We start from the raw sequence: 17,887 nt of genomic DNA on the forward strand, positions 1-17,887 counted from the left end.
GGCGAGATAATTTTTGCTCGCATCTTCCACGAAGGTTTGTTGGTTGTATACAATGTTTGCCTGTTTGAACATTCAAGCGATTTTACACTAATCAACACAACAAATGTGAAAACAACTAAAATACATGTTTGCGAGCAGATTGTGTGACACAGCGAGCCGCGTCGCGTCTAAAACGCTCGCACTCCGATGAGATTTCGCTTTCGCTGCTGCTTGCGTCTGAACGGACAATTTCATACAACAAACTGTCAAAATACATGATATATTGAGGAGTCTGTTATGTCTCAAGTGAACAAACAGTTGAGAAAGAAATCTGGTATAATTATATTGAATTCTGGCATTATTCCATGTGACGTCCTGCTATATTTTTCTCTCGAAACAGCGGAAACAACTTAAATAAAATACTGCGTCATTTTTGCCCATACAGAAACATGCGAGACATCATTACAAACTATGAAATGTGTCCTTTTATTTGTGTACAATTACAATAACAACAAAACCTTGTGCTTTTGTAAAATAAAGAAAATAAACTGGGTGCTCAGTCTGTCTTCGTGATAATCTTTCTGAAACACGTCACAAAATTCAAGTGAATCATCAACCATTCACGCAGTCTGTATTTTATCACCTCACACCATAATCTCTGAAATGAATACAGATGCAAAAAGCATTGCACAGAACGAAAATAATGATACTTCACAGTTCTCAAAAGATTAAACTGGACTGTGCCTTGAATATCGTATCATGCGATAAAAGCCTCTTAAAGAGACAGTAACAATTTAGACTTCGCCCAGTGCATTGACATCTGAAGTAATTGAAAAGTACAAATGGTATTATTTTAAGTTTTTTTTTATTTCTCTCTTACGTGGTAGAATGCCACTTTTTGAATGGCATGTAAAATGTAAAAACAATCACTCAATCTCCATTTTTTTCACTGGATCTGTTGCTATTTTAATGATTTAAAAATCAAAGCACTGACCATTTAAAGTGTGAGCCTTTACATTTTGAAATAGTTATAAACAGTCACAGCTATGCAGTGTTATTATGTGCCTAGATATTCTTTCAAATAAAATTAGTTTACCCCAAATAGATATTTCTCTCATCATTTACTCACCCTCTTTCTATCCCAGATGTGTATTTCTTTCTTTCTCAGCCCTGTTGGTGCTTTCAATGCACTTGAATGGTGATCAGAACTCACATCAACAAAAATCACATAAATGCAACATAAAAAGTAACCCATAACACTCCAGTGGTTTAATCCATACTTTCAGAAGGGATATTATAGGTGTGGGTGTGAAAAAGATCAATATATGTAGTATATAGAGTATTTTTATTTTGTTTTACTATAAATTGTCCACCCTGCTCAGGAGGGGTGATATGCTTATGTAAATCACAAAAAAAAAAAACACAGAAAAAGAACTCTTAAGAGAGAAGAGCACTTGTGGAAGTGAAAGTAGAGATTTATAGTCAAAAATGACTTAATTATTGATTTGTTTCTCACCACTTCTCATTTACTTACATTGAAAGGACCAACAGAGCTGAGATATTCTTCTAAACATCTTCATTCAATTTCTGCAGAAGAAAGTCATACACATCTGGGACTGCATGAGGGTGAGGAAATGATCAAATATCCCTTTAACATTCACTTATTTTTACAATGCATAAAATGAATGCTAATTTGGTACATTGATACTACTGGCCAACAGGAACCCACAAACCAAGAATGGCCAACATTCGCCCCTAGGGGGCGCTACAGGCCACGCCAAAATTCCCATTTTCCGGTCAAAAATTATCTAATTTGGTACATTGATAGTACAGGCCAACAGGAACACACAAACCAAGAATGGACCACATTCAGCCAATAGGGAGCCTACAGACCATGCCCAAATGTCTAATTTTCTGTTAAAAAATGTTCTAAATTGCTACTTTGATACTACAGGCCAACAGGAACCCACAAATCAAGAATGGCCCACATTCACCCTTAGGGGGCGCTACAGACCATGCCCAAATGTCCAATTTTCAAACTGATGGCATTTTCACCCAATTTGTCAAATTCGTCTGAAACTTAATGTACATTCCTCATTTCAGATACCATTTCCACGCCATTTAACCAATTCTTCTGAAACTTGGTGTACATGCCTCATTTCTCATTGGGACCAAAAAAGCCTCAAGGATCCATAAGGTCCGGTATGATGGATTTTCCTGTACACTGAAAATGTTTAGTTTAGGATTCAGACAGAAATACGTGTTTTTTGGATTCATCCATTGAGAGGGTTTAACCCCAATCCTCTACTGATCAATTTGAAATGATTTGCCATTTTGAGGAGGAATCCGCATTGCTGCTTGCAGCTATATTTATTATTATTATTATTATTCTTCTCCTTGAGCCCAAATAGCTCAAAAAGTCACTGGTCAAAAATTTTCTAAATTGGCACATTGATACTCCATGCCAACGGGTACCCCCAAACCAAGAATGGTCAACATTCGCCCATAGGTGGCGCTACAGGCCACGCCCAAAAAAATATATTCAAAGTGATACCATTTCCACGCCATTTGTCCAAATCTTCTGAAACTTGGTGTACATGCCTCATTTCTCATGGGGAACAAAAAAGCCTCAAGGGTCCATAAGGTCCGGTATGGATTTTCCTGTACATTGAAAATATTTCGTTTAGGATTCAGACAAAGACATGTTTTTGAATTCCTTAATTGGGAGGGTTTATCCCCAACCATCTACTGATCAATTTTAAATGATTTGCCATTTTGAGGAGGAATCCGCATTGCTGCTTGCAGCTATATTCTTAATTTGTTACTCAACAGTAAAAAACTGTATATATATATATGTTATGCTAATGTAGTGTCTTTTTCACTGTATTAAAGTTTGCATTCATAGTAACACTGTTTTGAATATGGTCACCTTACCATTCTTTCAATTTCATCACTGTCTAAAATAACATTCAAACCCAGTTCATGTATTTCTCACTGGCAAAAATAATTTTGTGTGCCCTCTAGTGTAGAAACACCAAAATAGTTGTGTCATAAAGGTCAGAAAAATATGCAATGAAATAACTCGATCTTTTGCGGTTAAAAAATATATCTACTCATGAATCGTGCGTCACACAATTATCTTTTTTTGCCAGCCAGGCACATTGCTAGGTGACATAGTTTAGTGATAGCCAGTAAAATAATTCACTGTTTAACCAGACTCGCTCATGTCAGTCGTCCACGATTTTAGTTTTTTTTTCACGCAATTTAAAACGTAATTTGTATGTAAGGTTAGATGCATAAGGAGATTTGATTCTGTTCATAAGCTTTGATGACAGTTGTCAGACATTTAGTGCCAACAAAACTTTTTCCACATTCACACGCAGTAATTTCCACTCACATTTGCTTGCACACTAGAGACCTGTTTTCACATTGTTGCATTATGTTTTTTCAGCAAATAAGCTCAACCTTAGTGTGTCAAATGTGACATAAAAAAGCACCTTGAGCTTGAGCAGCGCAATTACACAGATACTTACCTGCAATGCTCCAGGCACAGAACTGAACGCTATTCTTGCATACCGCGACGCGATGAAGGTTGTGTTTTTAAGTTATGCAGTTATATCATATCTAGCATTCCCATCTCAACCGGTAAGCCATTTATTCAATATGAATATGATTAATATAACATGTAAAAATATCTCTAGTCCAATGGCCTTTGAAGAGCTGCAAAAGAAAATTAAAGGATTTATTGAAACTGAAGTTATTTGTCTAGTGAGTGATTGTTTTATATCGACTCATCCAGGTTATATAGGATGCCAAGTCTACTTAGACAGGTGATACATTTTGAACCATGAAACGTATTGTCCTTTAATTTGTCACAATTCTGTTTTTTTTAATAGCACAATAACATCTGATTCAATGTGATTATGTACGTATATGTATGTAAACATATAATTTGCCGCAGTTGTAAGGTGCTGGAAAAGCTTGAAAATGCACCTTGAAAATGCTTGAAAAGTGCTTGAATTTTACTTCGGAAAAGATGTAAGAATCCTGAAATTCCAATAAGAAATTGGCAGACAGAATTTGCATGTTCCACCCCCGGACATACGGGTATAAAGGGAGGGAAATATTCGTCTGTCCATTCAGATTTTTCCTTCAGAGACGAGCGGTTGTGTGATAAGCAAGCTGTATTCACCGACTGTTTCACTCATCTCTACAAGAGCGTATGCTGTTGGATCTACGGCGCATATCAGCGGCTTTCTCCTCTGCACAACAGATCCCCACGAACCCCCCGGTATGCTCGTTGACTTCCGTCTGTGCCTGGGGTGACCGGCTCACCTCACGGCCAGTCTGCTTATCCCCTTGAGCCCCCCCGTGCTGGATGATGAGCTCACCGCTGCATCGGAGAGTGTTCCGGCGTCTGGCGTGGAAGACTCTATTGGACTGCCGCCCTCGGGTCGGCATGCTCAGTCTGAGGCTGAAGCCAAGATGGCTGACATGCTTGCCCGGGCTGCCGTCATCGTGGGGTTGGACTGGAACCCTCTGTCCTCCCCACAGCCTTCACGGCTAGATGATTGGTTCCTCAGGTCAGGGCACCGCTCACAGCCACGCCCCGGTTCCTTTCTCCCGGAGGTGCATGATGAACTGACGAGGTCGAGGAGGGCACCTTTCACTGCCCACAACCAACCTCCTCGCTCATCCGCTCTCACTACCCTCGACGGCAGAGCGGCCCACGGGTACTCGGCGGTTCCCCTGGTGGACAGAGTGGTTGCGATCCACCTGTGTCCCGAGAATGCCACTAGACGTGAAATACGGCCGTGATCAGATGAGAAGAACAAGTCATTTGTAACTCTGATAAGTGCAGTCTCTGTACGGTGATGAGGCCTAAATCCTGACTGAAATTGTTCAGATATACTATATCTCTGTAGAAATGAACACAGTTGGGAGGATACTACAAACAGGATAAAACAGGAGATTTGAAATTGGTCTATAATTAGCCAGTTCTCCAGAATCAAGTTGTGTAAGCAGTTTGATAACTGCCATTTTAAAGTTTCTTGGGACATGTCCTAAGGATAGCGAGGAGTTAATAGTATTAAGAAAAGGTCCTGAAATTATAGGAGATACCCCTTTTAAGAGCTTAGTTGGTATTGGATCTAACAAACATGTTGTGGCTTTTGATGTTTCGATAAGTTTTATTAGCTCTTCATGACCTATGACTGTGAAGGATTGAAGTTGCACATGAGGAAAATTATTAGACACTGTTTTCTATGAGGTGCTATGACAGATGATTGCATAATTCCAATTTCAATTTAAATTTTATCTGAAAAGAAATGAATGAAGTCATTACTTTTGTGCTGTGATGTAATATCTGGTTCTGTTGAGGCTTTATTCCTAACCAATTTAGCCACAGTACTGAATAAAAATCTAGGATTGTTGTGGTTATTTTCTATGAGTTTACTAAAATATGCTGCCCTGGCAGCTTTTAGTGCCTGTCTGTAGTTACAGACACTATCCTTCCATGCACCACGAAATACTTCTAATTTTTAATTCTTCCACATGCACTCCATTTTCCGAGCTGCTCTCTTGAGAGCATGAGTGTGATCATTGTACCTTGGTGCAGGGCTTATTTCTTTAATTTTCTTAAATCGAAGTGGGGCGACACTATCAAGAATGCTAGAGAAGACTGGATTTATATTATTTTTTATTTCATCAAGTTCTTCTGGGCTTTGGGGTTTGAGTGTATGAGTTAGATCTGGAAGATTATTAGTGAAGCTATCTTTAGTGGTCGAAAGAATAGTTCTACCTGAACCATAGCGTGGTGTAGATTGAGTAACATTAGCTGATCGCAGCATACAAGATACAAGGCCATGATCCGAGATGTCATGGCTCTGCTGCATAATTTCTATATTATCAACATCAACTCCATAAGACAGAATTAAATCTAACGTATGATTATGGTGATGAGTTGGTCCTGTTACATTTTGTCTGACTCCAAGAGAGTTGAGAATATCGATAAATGCTAATCCCAATGTATCCTTTTCAATATCTATGTGAATGTTGAAATCACCAACAATTAAAGCTCTTACAGTAACTAAAAGATCTGATAAAAAATTAGCAAATTCACCAATGAAATCAGAATAAGGCCCAGGTGATCTATACACTGTAGCAAGGACAAAAGACGACAGAGATTTTTTTATTTATATCTGACGGTGTCACATTAAGCATTATTAGTTCAAAAGACTTACATTTATATTCTGTCCTCTGAGTAACACCAAAAACTTCAAATTGTAGCAACACCTCCTCCTCGACCCTTCAGATGAGGCTCATGTTTATAACAATAACCTGGGGGAGTAGATTCATTTAAACAAATATATTCATCTGGTTTAAGCCAGGTTTCAGTCAAACAGAGCGCATCCAATCTATGATCTTGTAAAGGGATCAATGGAAAGGAGGAGGCGAGAACCAGCTTGACAGTGTAAATAATATTTTCATAATAAACTGAAGCACACAAACATAAACACACACACACACACACACATGACGGACATGTCCGTAAACTATCTCTCTCTCCCACACGATCCTCTGCGGTCGACCTTTATCCCTCTCGGGAGGCTTGATTAGCCTAATACAGGACCGGGTGTGTAGGATCACGACCCGGCCCCGCCCTCCGCCCTGCCACAGATCTGTAATCATTTCATTAACAATTAGTGCTTTGGTAGAAAGAAATCTAATGTTTAGTAGCCCTACCTTTTATATGATTTTTGTCTTTTATTTGTTTGTTTTGTTCAAGTTCAACCTTAATCAAATTCTTTCTAAATGATTTAGTGAGGGTTTTGGGTTGGTAGTTCGGGGAACAGACACATCCTCTATATGATATCAGTCTCTATATATATATTATATGTTGTAGTTTATGTGACCTGTGTGACATCTCAAGGCAGCTAACAGACGTTCGGATTAACCAGTTTGTCTGCTTCCTGTCCTGGGCCCATCATTATTAAGACTATGAGCCAAATTACTAGAGAGGAGACCGGTAACTTCCCTGGAGAGATAGAGTCCATCTCTCTTTAGCAGGTCAGGTCTACCCCAAAAATTCTGCCAAATGTCTTTAAATCCTATTTTATTCTTCAGACACCACTCAGACATCCAGCCTTTCAGTGACACTAATCTACTATAAACCTCATCACCAAGACAAGCAGGAAGGGGACCATAGCATATTACAGTGTCTAACATCATTTTTGCAAATTCACACACCTCTTTAACGTTATCTTTCTTTACCATAACATTACTGTATGATCCGGCCCCTAAAAACAGCCTTAAGAGCCTCCCAAGCCATGCCCACAGAGGATACTGAGGACCAGTTGGTCTCCATATAGACATTGATTTCAGCCTTTACATTTGTTGGAATTCAGGATTTTGCAAAAGGGATACATTAAATCGCCAACTATATGATTTCTTGATTTCTGTATGGCTTCACACCAGTGAGAAAAAGTTTCCAAGTGAGCAATCAACAACAGATTTTTGCTTCACTATGATCAAGGACTGAGTCCATCAAAAGATTAAAGTCTCCTCCCAATATTATACCATGAGGGGTGCCAGGGGCTTGCGGCATCCCTTCAAGATCTATACAAAAGCCCTGATCATTGACGTTAGGTGCATAAATATTAGTAAAAATAAGTCTTTGTCCCTGTATTTCAGCTAAAACAATGATTGTTCCTAATTTATCTTTACTCTGTTTGAGACATTTGAATTGTAGATGTTTACTTGTCAGTGTAATGACTCTTACTCGAGCCAGCACTATAAAACAAAATGCCCACCCCATATCTTTCCAAATTTTTCAGCTTCCTGCAGAGAAAGGTGCATTTCTAAAGAAACACTATCATATTCATTACGCTTAAGAAGAGAAATAACTTTCCTTCTTTTTATGGGGTGCCCCAACCCATTCACATTCCATGTCGAGAGAGACAATCCACTCATAATTAACATGACATTTTGAAAAATAGATTGTGCTTAAAAGACAGGATTATAAATGCCACATACCAACATTAGTGTATCAATCAAACCCCAAACATCCCTTAGAACAAAAAATAAAAACGTGTGCATTAACCCCGCGCACGACAATGCCAACTGGCGTCCATCCCTCCAAACTCAAACAGTCCATGTGCAACCTTGCCGTCTGATTGCCGGTGAAGTCCGATGTTTCTATAGACTCCAGCCAATAGGAAGAATAAACACAAAGAGCGTGTAGATTCATCCATAAAACTGTTCTGAAGTTGTGTACAGAATCAGTTTTATTGCCAAGATTGCTTACACATACAAGGAATTTGTCTTGGTGACAGGAGCTTCCAGTGTACATCAATACAATACAGCAACAAGACAGAGATAATAATAATAAAATAAATTTGTTGAATAAAATACAAATTGAATATAAAATAATGTATAGAATACACAATATGACAACACACACACACACACACATATATATATACAGTGCATCCGGAAAGTATTCACAACTCAACTCAAGCCAGATGAGTAGAGCCAGTGTTGTTGTGTCAGGCTGGCCAGGATGCACAAAGCAATGTTTTGAAAGAGCAACATATCCGCTCTGTTAAAAAATGTCTGGCAAGTCAACCTACAAATGGCGCAGGTGTTTGTGGCATGCCTTCTGGTGCTCTCAATGTTTGTGTTTGTTTGGATGTTTCTATGTTTATATGTCTCTAACTGCTGGTCGCTTCTGACATACGATCGCCAGACGCTCCTGGACATTCAAACCACATTTCTGGATAATTATCAGGCAGATTTGGATTGCTTTATTAATAATCATAGGGAGAACAACTTTGAAGTGGATGTTCCAGACGAGTTATGCCAGTGGCCTCTCGATGTTTCACGCAGAAAGCGCAGAAGACGTGGGAGAAGTGTGACCAAAATGTGACTGCTTTTTCTGGTTGGTGACTTTAACATCCATGTGTGCTGTCAGTCAAAACCTTTAGCGAAGGAGTTCCTCAGCCTTATTGACTCTTTTAATTTAGTCCAGTGGATAAAGGACCCCACACACATTCATGGTCACACTCTAGACTTGGTTCTTTCATACGGTTTGTCCGTTGCTGATTTAGCAGTCTCAGATACGTAGTTATCCGATCACCTGCCGATATTATTTTATATGTCTCTCCCTATGCTCACTCAAAGAGCAACTCTTGCTGAAGAACCAGTCCGATATTATTCTCCTCATTTCTGTGAAGATTTTAATCCACGTTTTAATATGTCCAGTACATCACTGTCCCTCGAATCTCCGCTACCCGATTTGGATGTTGACCACCACCTCAGGTTGCTAAACTCTGTATGGTTGGACGTTTTAAATGCTACTGCACCTCTAAAACAATGTAAATCTAAATGTAGATCTGAACCATGGCTCAACTCCATTACTCACTCTTCTAGACAAGCATGCAGAAGAGCTGAGCGAAAATGGAAAAAGGACAAACTTCAAGTTTCTTTCAAAATACTGAAAGACTGCTTATTGGTGTATCAAAGAACTGTAAAATCAGCAAAATCCGCTTACTTTTCAAATTTAATCATAAAAAATAATCATCGTCCAAAGGTTTTGTTTTCTGTTATAACTTCTGTTTTGAACTTCCCTGTTAATGTTATACCTAATCCTTCTGTTGTATTATGTGAAGGTTTCTTGTGATTTTTTATAACAAAATTACTAACTTATGATCGCAGTTAAGCCTTGCACTGAGGATCAACTAAATTCTATGCAGTCACTAACCTCATGGGATGCCTTCGACCCTATTACATTAAACACAGTTATACAAATAACTGCCAGTCTTAAACCCTCCCTTTGCCCCCTTGATACTATTCATCCTCGGTATTTCAAACAAATAGTAGACTCAGGAGGTCCTGGTCTGGGATCCTTTTTGAATAAATGTCTGTTTACTGGGTCCATCCCCGAATCCCTTAAAATTGCAGTTGTCACTCCTTTACTCAAGAAGCCTAGATGCATCTGTTTTCCGACCAATCTCTGTCTTACCCTTTATTTCCAAAATAATGGAGAAGATTGTGCTTATGCAGCTCCAGGTATTTCTTAAGAACAACCAAATCTTTGAAATTTTTCTGTCTGGTTTTAAATCTTCACATTGTAAAGAATCTGCTCTTCTTAGAGTTTTAAATGGCATTTTAGTGCTACAAATTCAGGTGATACTGTGATTTTTATTCTTTTAGATCTTGACCTCTGCGTTTGATACTGTTGACCATGATATATTGCTCTCCATACTTAAATCGTGTGGGCTTAACCCTCTGGGGTCTGAGGGTGTTTGGGGTCCTGGAGAAGTTGTGACATGCCTTGACATTTGTGATTTTTTTCAATTGCTTAAAAATATATTAATGGCTAAAGTCTGATAACACTGTATTCAGCACAAACAGGGCAACAATAATATGTGAGCAACATGTGTGTACATGTTTGTATTTTTGAGAAAATAAAGTTTATGTATGGTTTTTGAAAAAACACTTTAAGTCATTGAAATAAAGCCATTTAACACTTACCAAACATTTGTCCTCAAGCCTTTTGAGAACTGGATCTTGTAGCCTAGAATTTGTGCTACAAAATGATGTGAAAACCTTCCTGATCACTCATTCATACAAAACAATATAGTAACTGCATTTTTGTAAGACACTTTTAGTGTTAGAAACGTCATATGCAAAGAGGCGTGAACTATCATAAATATTGATTGTAATTCACACCAGAGGAGACAAAAGACCCCTCCCCTGGGCCTATCAATGAGGACTGTGACAGAAAGAGAATGAATGTGAGGAGACTTAATCAAAATCAAGTTTTAAGTTAAAAGAAGTAATCTGACTATACATTTTCTTTACATAAAAACTTTACTTAATTTTAGACCTACACTACCATTTAAAAAAAGTCTCTTCTGCTCATCAAGACTAGATTTATTTGATCCAAAATACAGTAAAACAGTGATTTTGAAAAACCGTTTTCTATTTGAATATATTGTAAAATGCAATTTGTGATCAAAGCTGAATTTTCAGTATCATTACTGCAGTCTTCAGTGTCACATGATCCTTCAGAAATCATTATAATATACTGATTTTCAAATATGGGCATATTAAAGTGGATTTTACTCATTTAACCTGAACCCATATTTGCAAGCACAAGCTTTGTTGATGATAATGAGGCAGCATAAACACTAGTTAAAATATAATCTAAACATAAATATTATTTTTATATCATACAGCATACAATTTAAATACCTGCTTTAGCCGAAACAGCATTTCAGTGTAACTAAATCTTGCTTATTAGGACATATGTCAATACTCTGAATCCTGTCTGGCAAGTCTGGAAACAGTCCTACTAGTAAAATATGTACATGTTTATATAATAGCATGTCAACTAATGAAAACTAAATGACTTATTCGTCCAAAATTGTATCCTCGTCTGGATCAAGTCTCTCTTCAAAATATAAACATCGGAGTCCTGCACTTCTTCTGAGGAAAATGTAAACCCTTCGTCACTATACAGGAGTTTTCTCACTTGTGTATTATGCTGTCTTTCAAACATGCAGAAAAGTGAATGAACTTTGTTTTTAAGGCACAGTCCTCAGCCACGCGTGTACCATTTGTATTGATCGCCTCAGCACATTACCGTATGAATAGCTCCCTCTGCCTGTGGGTGTGATCACAGTAGAGATAATTAGCTGAGCCAGGAGAAACTGTACATCGCTTAGTTTCGTACAGATTACATTGCAGGAGAATATTTGTTTTAAATTTGAATTGTTTTATTTAAAAGTAGACATTTTAAGCTTTCTTTAGACATATGTTTCATGTTTGTTTGATAAGTATTCGCAGAGTTTCAGTTCATTTTTGTGACACGTTTCAGACATATGCTCGCAAACCCAGAGACTGCTGACAGCTCACCCTTTTTATTTTCTTTATTTTACAAAAGCACAAGGTTTTCTGTTATTGTGAGTGTACACAAATAAAAGTAGACCCTTTATAGTCTCTAATGATGACTTATCTGTATGCTCCAAAATGACAGAGCATTTTATGCTGGGTTCCATTTTCAGAAAGCATGGCATCTCCTACCACTTCTACGCTGATGACACTCAAATCTACATACAGGTTAAACTAAATGATAACATTGCATTACAATCTCTTCTAGGTTGTCTGGAGGAAATAAAAGTTTGGCTAGCCAAAAACTAAAGATGCACCAATTGCAATTTTCTTGGCCGATTCCAATTTCCAATTTTTTTTTAAGTGTGACCTGCCAATACCGATTTTTGCCGATTCCGATTTTCTTTCCAAGAACTATAATTGACAGCATATTTAAACAAAAATCTACTTTTCTTCAATTTATTTTCATAATAAACGAAATTATTAAACATTATAATTTCCCTCAAACTGCACTAAGTTACAGGAACTTCTCTTAAACAACTCTCAAAATAAAGTGCTCTGTGACTGGAAAGAGGTAGAAATAACAATGAACTGAAAATGAGTTGCTTTATATAACAAAACAGATGTAATTTCCCACTGTTTATAATTGGACCTTTTTCTCTTTTTTACTCATCTCACTAAAGTCTAAAGATTACAAGCGTATGAAAAAAACTGAAGTGTACAATATGCTTCCAAATAATAATAGGTGCAGTGTGTAATAATTAAATAACAATGCATCTTTGTTGCCAACAAATGTTTAGGCAAAATGCTATTACTTGAGCAATAATGGGAAGTTTTTCTTCGCAAACAGAAGCATCTCTGCCTTGTCACCTGATAATCGGTTTCTCCTTTCATCTATCACATGTCCAGCCAAGCTAAACAAGCGCTCTCAACACTTGTAAATGGAGCAGAGAGTTAGGTTCGGGCAAGTGGAGCAAGCGCAGGGAAACGATCTTTGTTTGCGATCTTTGTTGATCCTCCAGTAGTTCAATCCGTTTTCACTTCTGCTGCTGTGCAACTCAGAGAGGTAGCTCTGTACCTGCACAGATGAGGGGCTGGCCAGCAGCTGCTCCACCTCAGCATTCCCCTTCAGTATTTCGTCATGTACTGAAAGTATTAGACTACATGGCTTTTTGACTGCAGGTGCTTCTGTGACAGGACCAGGTACTGCAGACGCTTCTTCAACAGGTTCATCAACTGCATGTCTGGTCTCCCCCTCCAGCATAGCCAAAAGTGCCTGTTTCACTTGGTCTTTAACTTCTGCTGAAAAGTAGCGATTCTTGTACCTTTTGCATAAACAGACAAAGACAAATCATTTGACCAATCCTTCTTGTCATGCAAAAAGTACAAGAATCGCTACTTTTTCATAGCAATATTTTAAACACAATTATTTGACTCAAATGATTGTGTTTCAAATATGGCTAGAAAACATAAAGCATAACTATTAACCTATAGGTATAACTATGGTCACCCAATTTGTTTTATACACTAGGCTACACACGTTTTTAACATGATGATGGTTATTATTATTGGCAATAATTATATTGTTTTTGTTGTTGTATTATTGTTAGTAGTATGTAGTAGTAGATGGTAGTAGCAGAAATATTGCTAATAATCATCATCATCATGTTTACAGTACAGTAACTGCTGGCTATATAACCTACCTGGGATCAATAACAGTGGCCAAAGTATACAGTGGCTCCTTTTCAATGTTGCTGAACCGTCTCTGAACAGCCTCCAGCAGTGTGGTTTTTGCAGTGCCCACTCCACGATCTGTGTCTGCCCTTTTCTCCAAAAGCCGTTTAAGTGCAGTGATGGCTGGAATGACGTCTGCGGCTGTTGAGGAGCTAATTTCCTTTGTGAGTTCCTCAAAAGGTGCAAGCAGGCTCATGACGTTCTCAATAAGCCCCCACTGATGCGTGTTGAGTGTGGCTGGCAACTCGTGTTCTGCAGCGTATGCTCCCAAAGCACTTCTCTGCTCCACCAGCGATTGCAGCATATAGTATGTGCTGTTCCATCTGGTCGGAACATCCTGCTGCAGTCTTTTATTCGGCTGACCCAACTGTGCCTGAATGTCATGAAGTCGCGAATAGGCGAGAGTTGAGTGTTTAAAATGTCCGACAAGCTTCCTGGCAATTGCCACCACATCAGTGATGCTTCGCTGGGACAGCAGACCCTCATTCACAACCAGCTGTAATGTACAGTATGTGCCATGCAGGGCAAACTTGCCATGTTGCCTTTATCAAGTGCTTTGCTTATATTTCTTGCATTGTCTCGAAGCACGACATGAACCCTGTTCTTGTCCAAACCCCACCGCTGCAACATCGTGTCAAATGTAGCTGCTAGGTTGGCAGTAGTATGGGACCCCGTCATTTCTTGACAGTACAGAAGTAGTTGTTGTCGCTGGAAATCTTTGTCCACCCAGTGAGCAGTCAAGCTCAACATTGACATTAAGCTTATGTTAGATGTCTAAATATCAGTTGTAAAACTGATAGCTGCTTCGGGATCAGCTTGTAACAGGCTGCGTGTGTGACATGACACAAGATTAAACAACTCGGGTGATGCAACTTTGGAAAATGTATTTTGGGCTGCGGAAATTAATCAGATTTCAGATGTCCTCAACTATGGAGAATGGCTGGTCAACTAGGGCCATGAATTCCATAATTTTCCTCGTAATTGCTTTGGTCTTTTCGCTGCTCATACCAAGGAAAGATAGGAGAGGCTGCTGGCTTGTGGGTGGCTCTGAGCTCTGGCTAGCTTTAGCTGCTTTCCCTTTTTTAGTTTCTTCAAACTGGGCATGTTCATCTGGGTGATGTGTTTTAAGTGTCTCATTAGGTTTGTTGTTCTGAACGTTTTCGTGTTGGTTCCCCCACGGTTTACTTTAGCCTTACAGTTATTACAAATTGCAAACTTTGTGTCCTCACTCACAGTTAAGAACTTCCACGCCAACGACATGTTTACATGCATCTGTGAGCGTGGCTGTGATGTTATTGCCTGTGCTGCTAGCAACAAACCGGACCGGCTTTGAATCGGAAAACATGATACTGACCGGCCGGTCACTGGTCCGGACGGTGCATCTCTACCAAAAACTTTTTGTTTCTGAATAAAGACAAGACAGATGTCATTGTGTTTGGTCTTACAGACAATTTTGATGTCAGTAACGCTGATTTTGGAAATCTCAATGCTTTCCTCTTGCCTCAAGTAGGAAACCTTGGTGTCCAGTTTGATATCCAGCTGAAATTTGACAAACATATTAGTGCTGTCATAGGTACCAGTTTCTTTCAGCAACATCTACTCAGTAAAGTTAAACCCTTTTTGTCAGAGAAAACATTGGAGATAGCAGTTCATGCTTTCATCACGTCTAGTCTGGACTACTGTAATTCTCAATATTGTGGAATTTCCAAATCTCTCATTGCTCGACTTCAATTAGTTCAAAATGCAGCAGCAAAATTTCTAAAAGGAGGTCGGAAGTACGATCATGTTACCCTCATTTTAAAATCACTTCACTGGCTGCAGGTTCAAGCCAGGTTCAAGCTTTTTATTTATTACATATACACATATACATACATACATATATGTATATATTAGGGCTGTCGATGTAACGCGTTAATAACGTGCAATTAATTTTTATATTAATAATATTAAATAAAATTAATAATATTTACGCAATTAATCTCAATGCTTTCCTGAGAAATTCCTGAGAAATTCAAGCGTGTAGTACCACATGTTTACTCCAGAGGGCAGTGAGTGAATTTTCAGCTGTGTGAGCAACGCACAGTTCACTCGATTTCCAGCTTATGGCCTGTTATGTCGAGCTGACTCAGAAAGAGCCCGTCCTGGAATACCACCATATTCTGTCCCTGTGCTCTCTCAGGGATTCCCATGATACAGACATTATTCCGCTGGCTATGGTTTTGCATGTCCCCCAACTTCTCCCAGGTATGCTCCAAATCCACCTTTGTCACTAGCAGATAAATCCCTCTCTGATGACTCCAGGAAATCGATCCGTTTCTCGACATCCCCTACTCTTGTGACCACATTAGTAAATTTTGCCTCCATGGCAGTGATCGATAGACATATTACAGCAAGATTTTCCAAATCAGCAACTACCTTCTTCAGCATTGCCTCTCTGCACTTCCCTCATCTCCCCGACTATATTGACTTCCTTGTCCGCGGCCTGTCCAGGGGTGTCAGCTTGAGCACATAAGTGTCTTTTAATGTCTCCATAGCCCAAGGATTTAAAATTCTTTGTTCCATAACTGTTCTAGGAGGACAATATGTCAGAGTGTACTGAATCACACTGGTTTATGTCATAAAAGATATTAAAACTAGCAAAGTGTGTAGAGCTCACTGACACTCCCGATCCTCGCATGGCATCACGTAACTTCCTGATTACACTGATTACACGTCTTAAGTGTTTTCCCATTTCAATCGAATCACCCAAAACACCTTAATACCAGGTGTAAGTGGGGCATTAGGTCAAATTTGAACACTTGCAAACAGCTTTGTCAGATTTTGACAAGAGTTATCAGCAGAGTGAACCCAACCTTAAATTAATTGACTAGTCTGATTGTGATGTGGTTGTTCTTTGCATGAGTTTAACTCTAGCGTAGTTAACTTAAGTGCAGTTTTTACCCCGTTAGGGCGCACAACATGATGGCCAGTGCAAGAATGCAGAAAGGTTTGCCCCAACAGCACCTGTTCTACTACAGGTGAGAAAGTGTGTATTGTATACCATGACAACTAAATGCAATTTTTATTATGCTCATGAATTTGCATTAGTTACAGGATTTTATTGTAGTTGAAATAAATGCTAAATCATTTTTAAAATTGTTGCAGTAGGTGGCAGTGTAATAATAGTTTGAGAGTGCAATAGGAGCCTGTTTTTCACTGTACTAATGAATTTATATATTTTCAGCATTACCCTTTGTATAGAGAGAGCGATGCCATGTGTACAGGTGTAGACGCAGCCCCTTTGAATGAACGACATCGGCTGTTTCAGGAGCGATATGATGTCATTTCTCAGGATGCCTCCAAAAAAGTAAGATGAGATATTCAGTTAACATAAACATCAAGTGTGCCATGCCATTGTGTGCCACACTGCTGTGATGTGTTTGAAAGTGTTGTTTAAGGCATTTAGTAGCAAGTAAACTAGATATTGTTCCTTACATTACCATTAGATGATACTCTATTGACATGTTCATGACATGTTCATGAACATTATATTTAACATTGAACAGGGACTAAAAACAAAGTGTTTTTTATTTTGGTTCGATCTGAGCAAAAGCTGTATTTTTGCATTCCAGTTCAGAAGTTCCACAGCCTTTTATCCAAGGTTCCCAGTCTGTCGCTCACTTCAACGTTGTATCGAAGAAGCGACACCAGGGGTCTCTCTTGAGAGCCTCACGCATTTCTGAACTTGAGAAAAGGCCAATGACAAATTGGCAGACAGAATTTGCATGTCCCTCCGGTTGTGTGATCAGTGAGCTGCTATTCACAAGACTGTTCACTTCATCTCTATGAGCGTATGCTGTTGGATCTACAGTGCATATCAGCAGCTTTCTCCTTCTCTGCACAGCAGTGCAGCTTTGCCCCTGGGCACTTCGACAGCGCTTTTAAAAGAGAACGTTTTCCTAAAAGAGTTTATTTCTCTATAAGATCAATACACAGCTGGTGTTGAACGTCCTTTTCAGGACATGTCTCTTTTTAAAGATGTTTTGCCGCCCCTGTGTAGTTCCTGGATGCAACTGAATTTCTCTCCACTTCTGACGGTCATAAGAGCTGCCTTGTGTGCCTGGGCTGCGATCACACGCAGGCTAGGGGTGTGCGATATATATCGTTTGCGATAATATCGTGACTGTTGTTTAAACGATATGCACAATCATATTATCGAGTATGTCACTCATGTTCAGAAACCAATCAAAACGCTGCATCAATTGTTCACAAATTGACGGCGCGCAAGGGTGCACACGTG

The 17,887-nt window shown here is 39.0% G+C and overlaps 1 protein-coding gene across 1 annotated transcript in view; it reads left to right on the top strand.

The window, feature by feature from the left end:
• The window catches only part of mppe1 (metallophosphoesterase 1), an 86,539-nt gene that overhangs the window by 28,379 nt on the left and 40,273 nt on the right, over positions 1 to 17,887 (top strand). The window contains exons 6-7 of the mRNA XM_052114894.1: positions 16,557 to 16,625; positions 16,832 to 16,954. Coding sequence (XP_051970854.1) covers positions 16,557 to 16,625; positions 16,832 to 16,954 — 192 coding nt within the window. The remainder of the gene's footprint in view (positions 1 to 16,556; positions 16,626 to 16,831; positions 16,955 to 17,887) is intronic.

The sequence above is a fragment of the Xyrauchen texanus genome, chromosome 42 (assembly GCF_025860055.1).
Source record: "Xyrauchen texanus isolate HMW12.3.18 chromosome 42, RBS_HiC_50CHRs, whole genome shotgun sequence".
Classification (NCBI taxonomy): Eukaryota; Metazoa; Chordata; class Actinopteri; order Cypriniformes; family Catostomidae; genus Xyrauchen; species Xyrauchen texanus.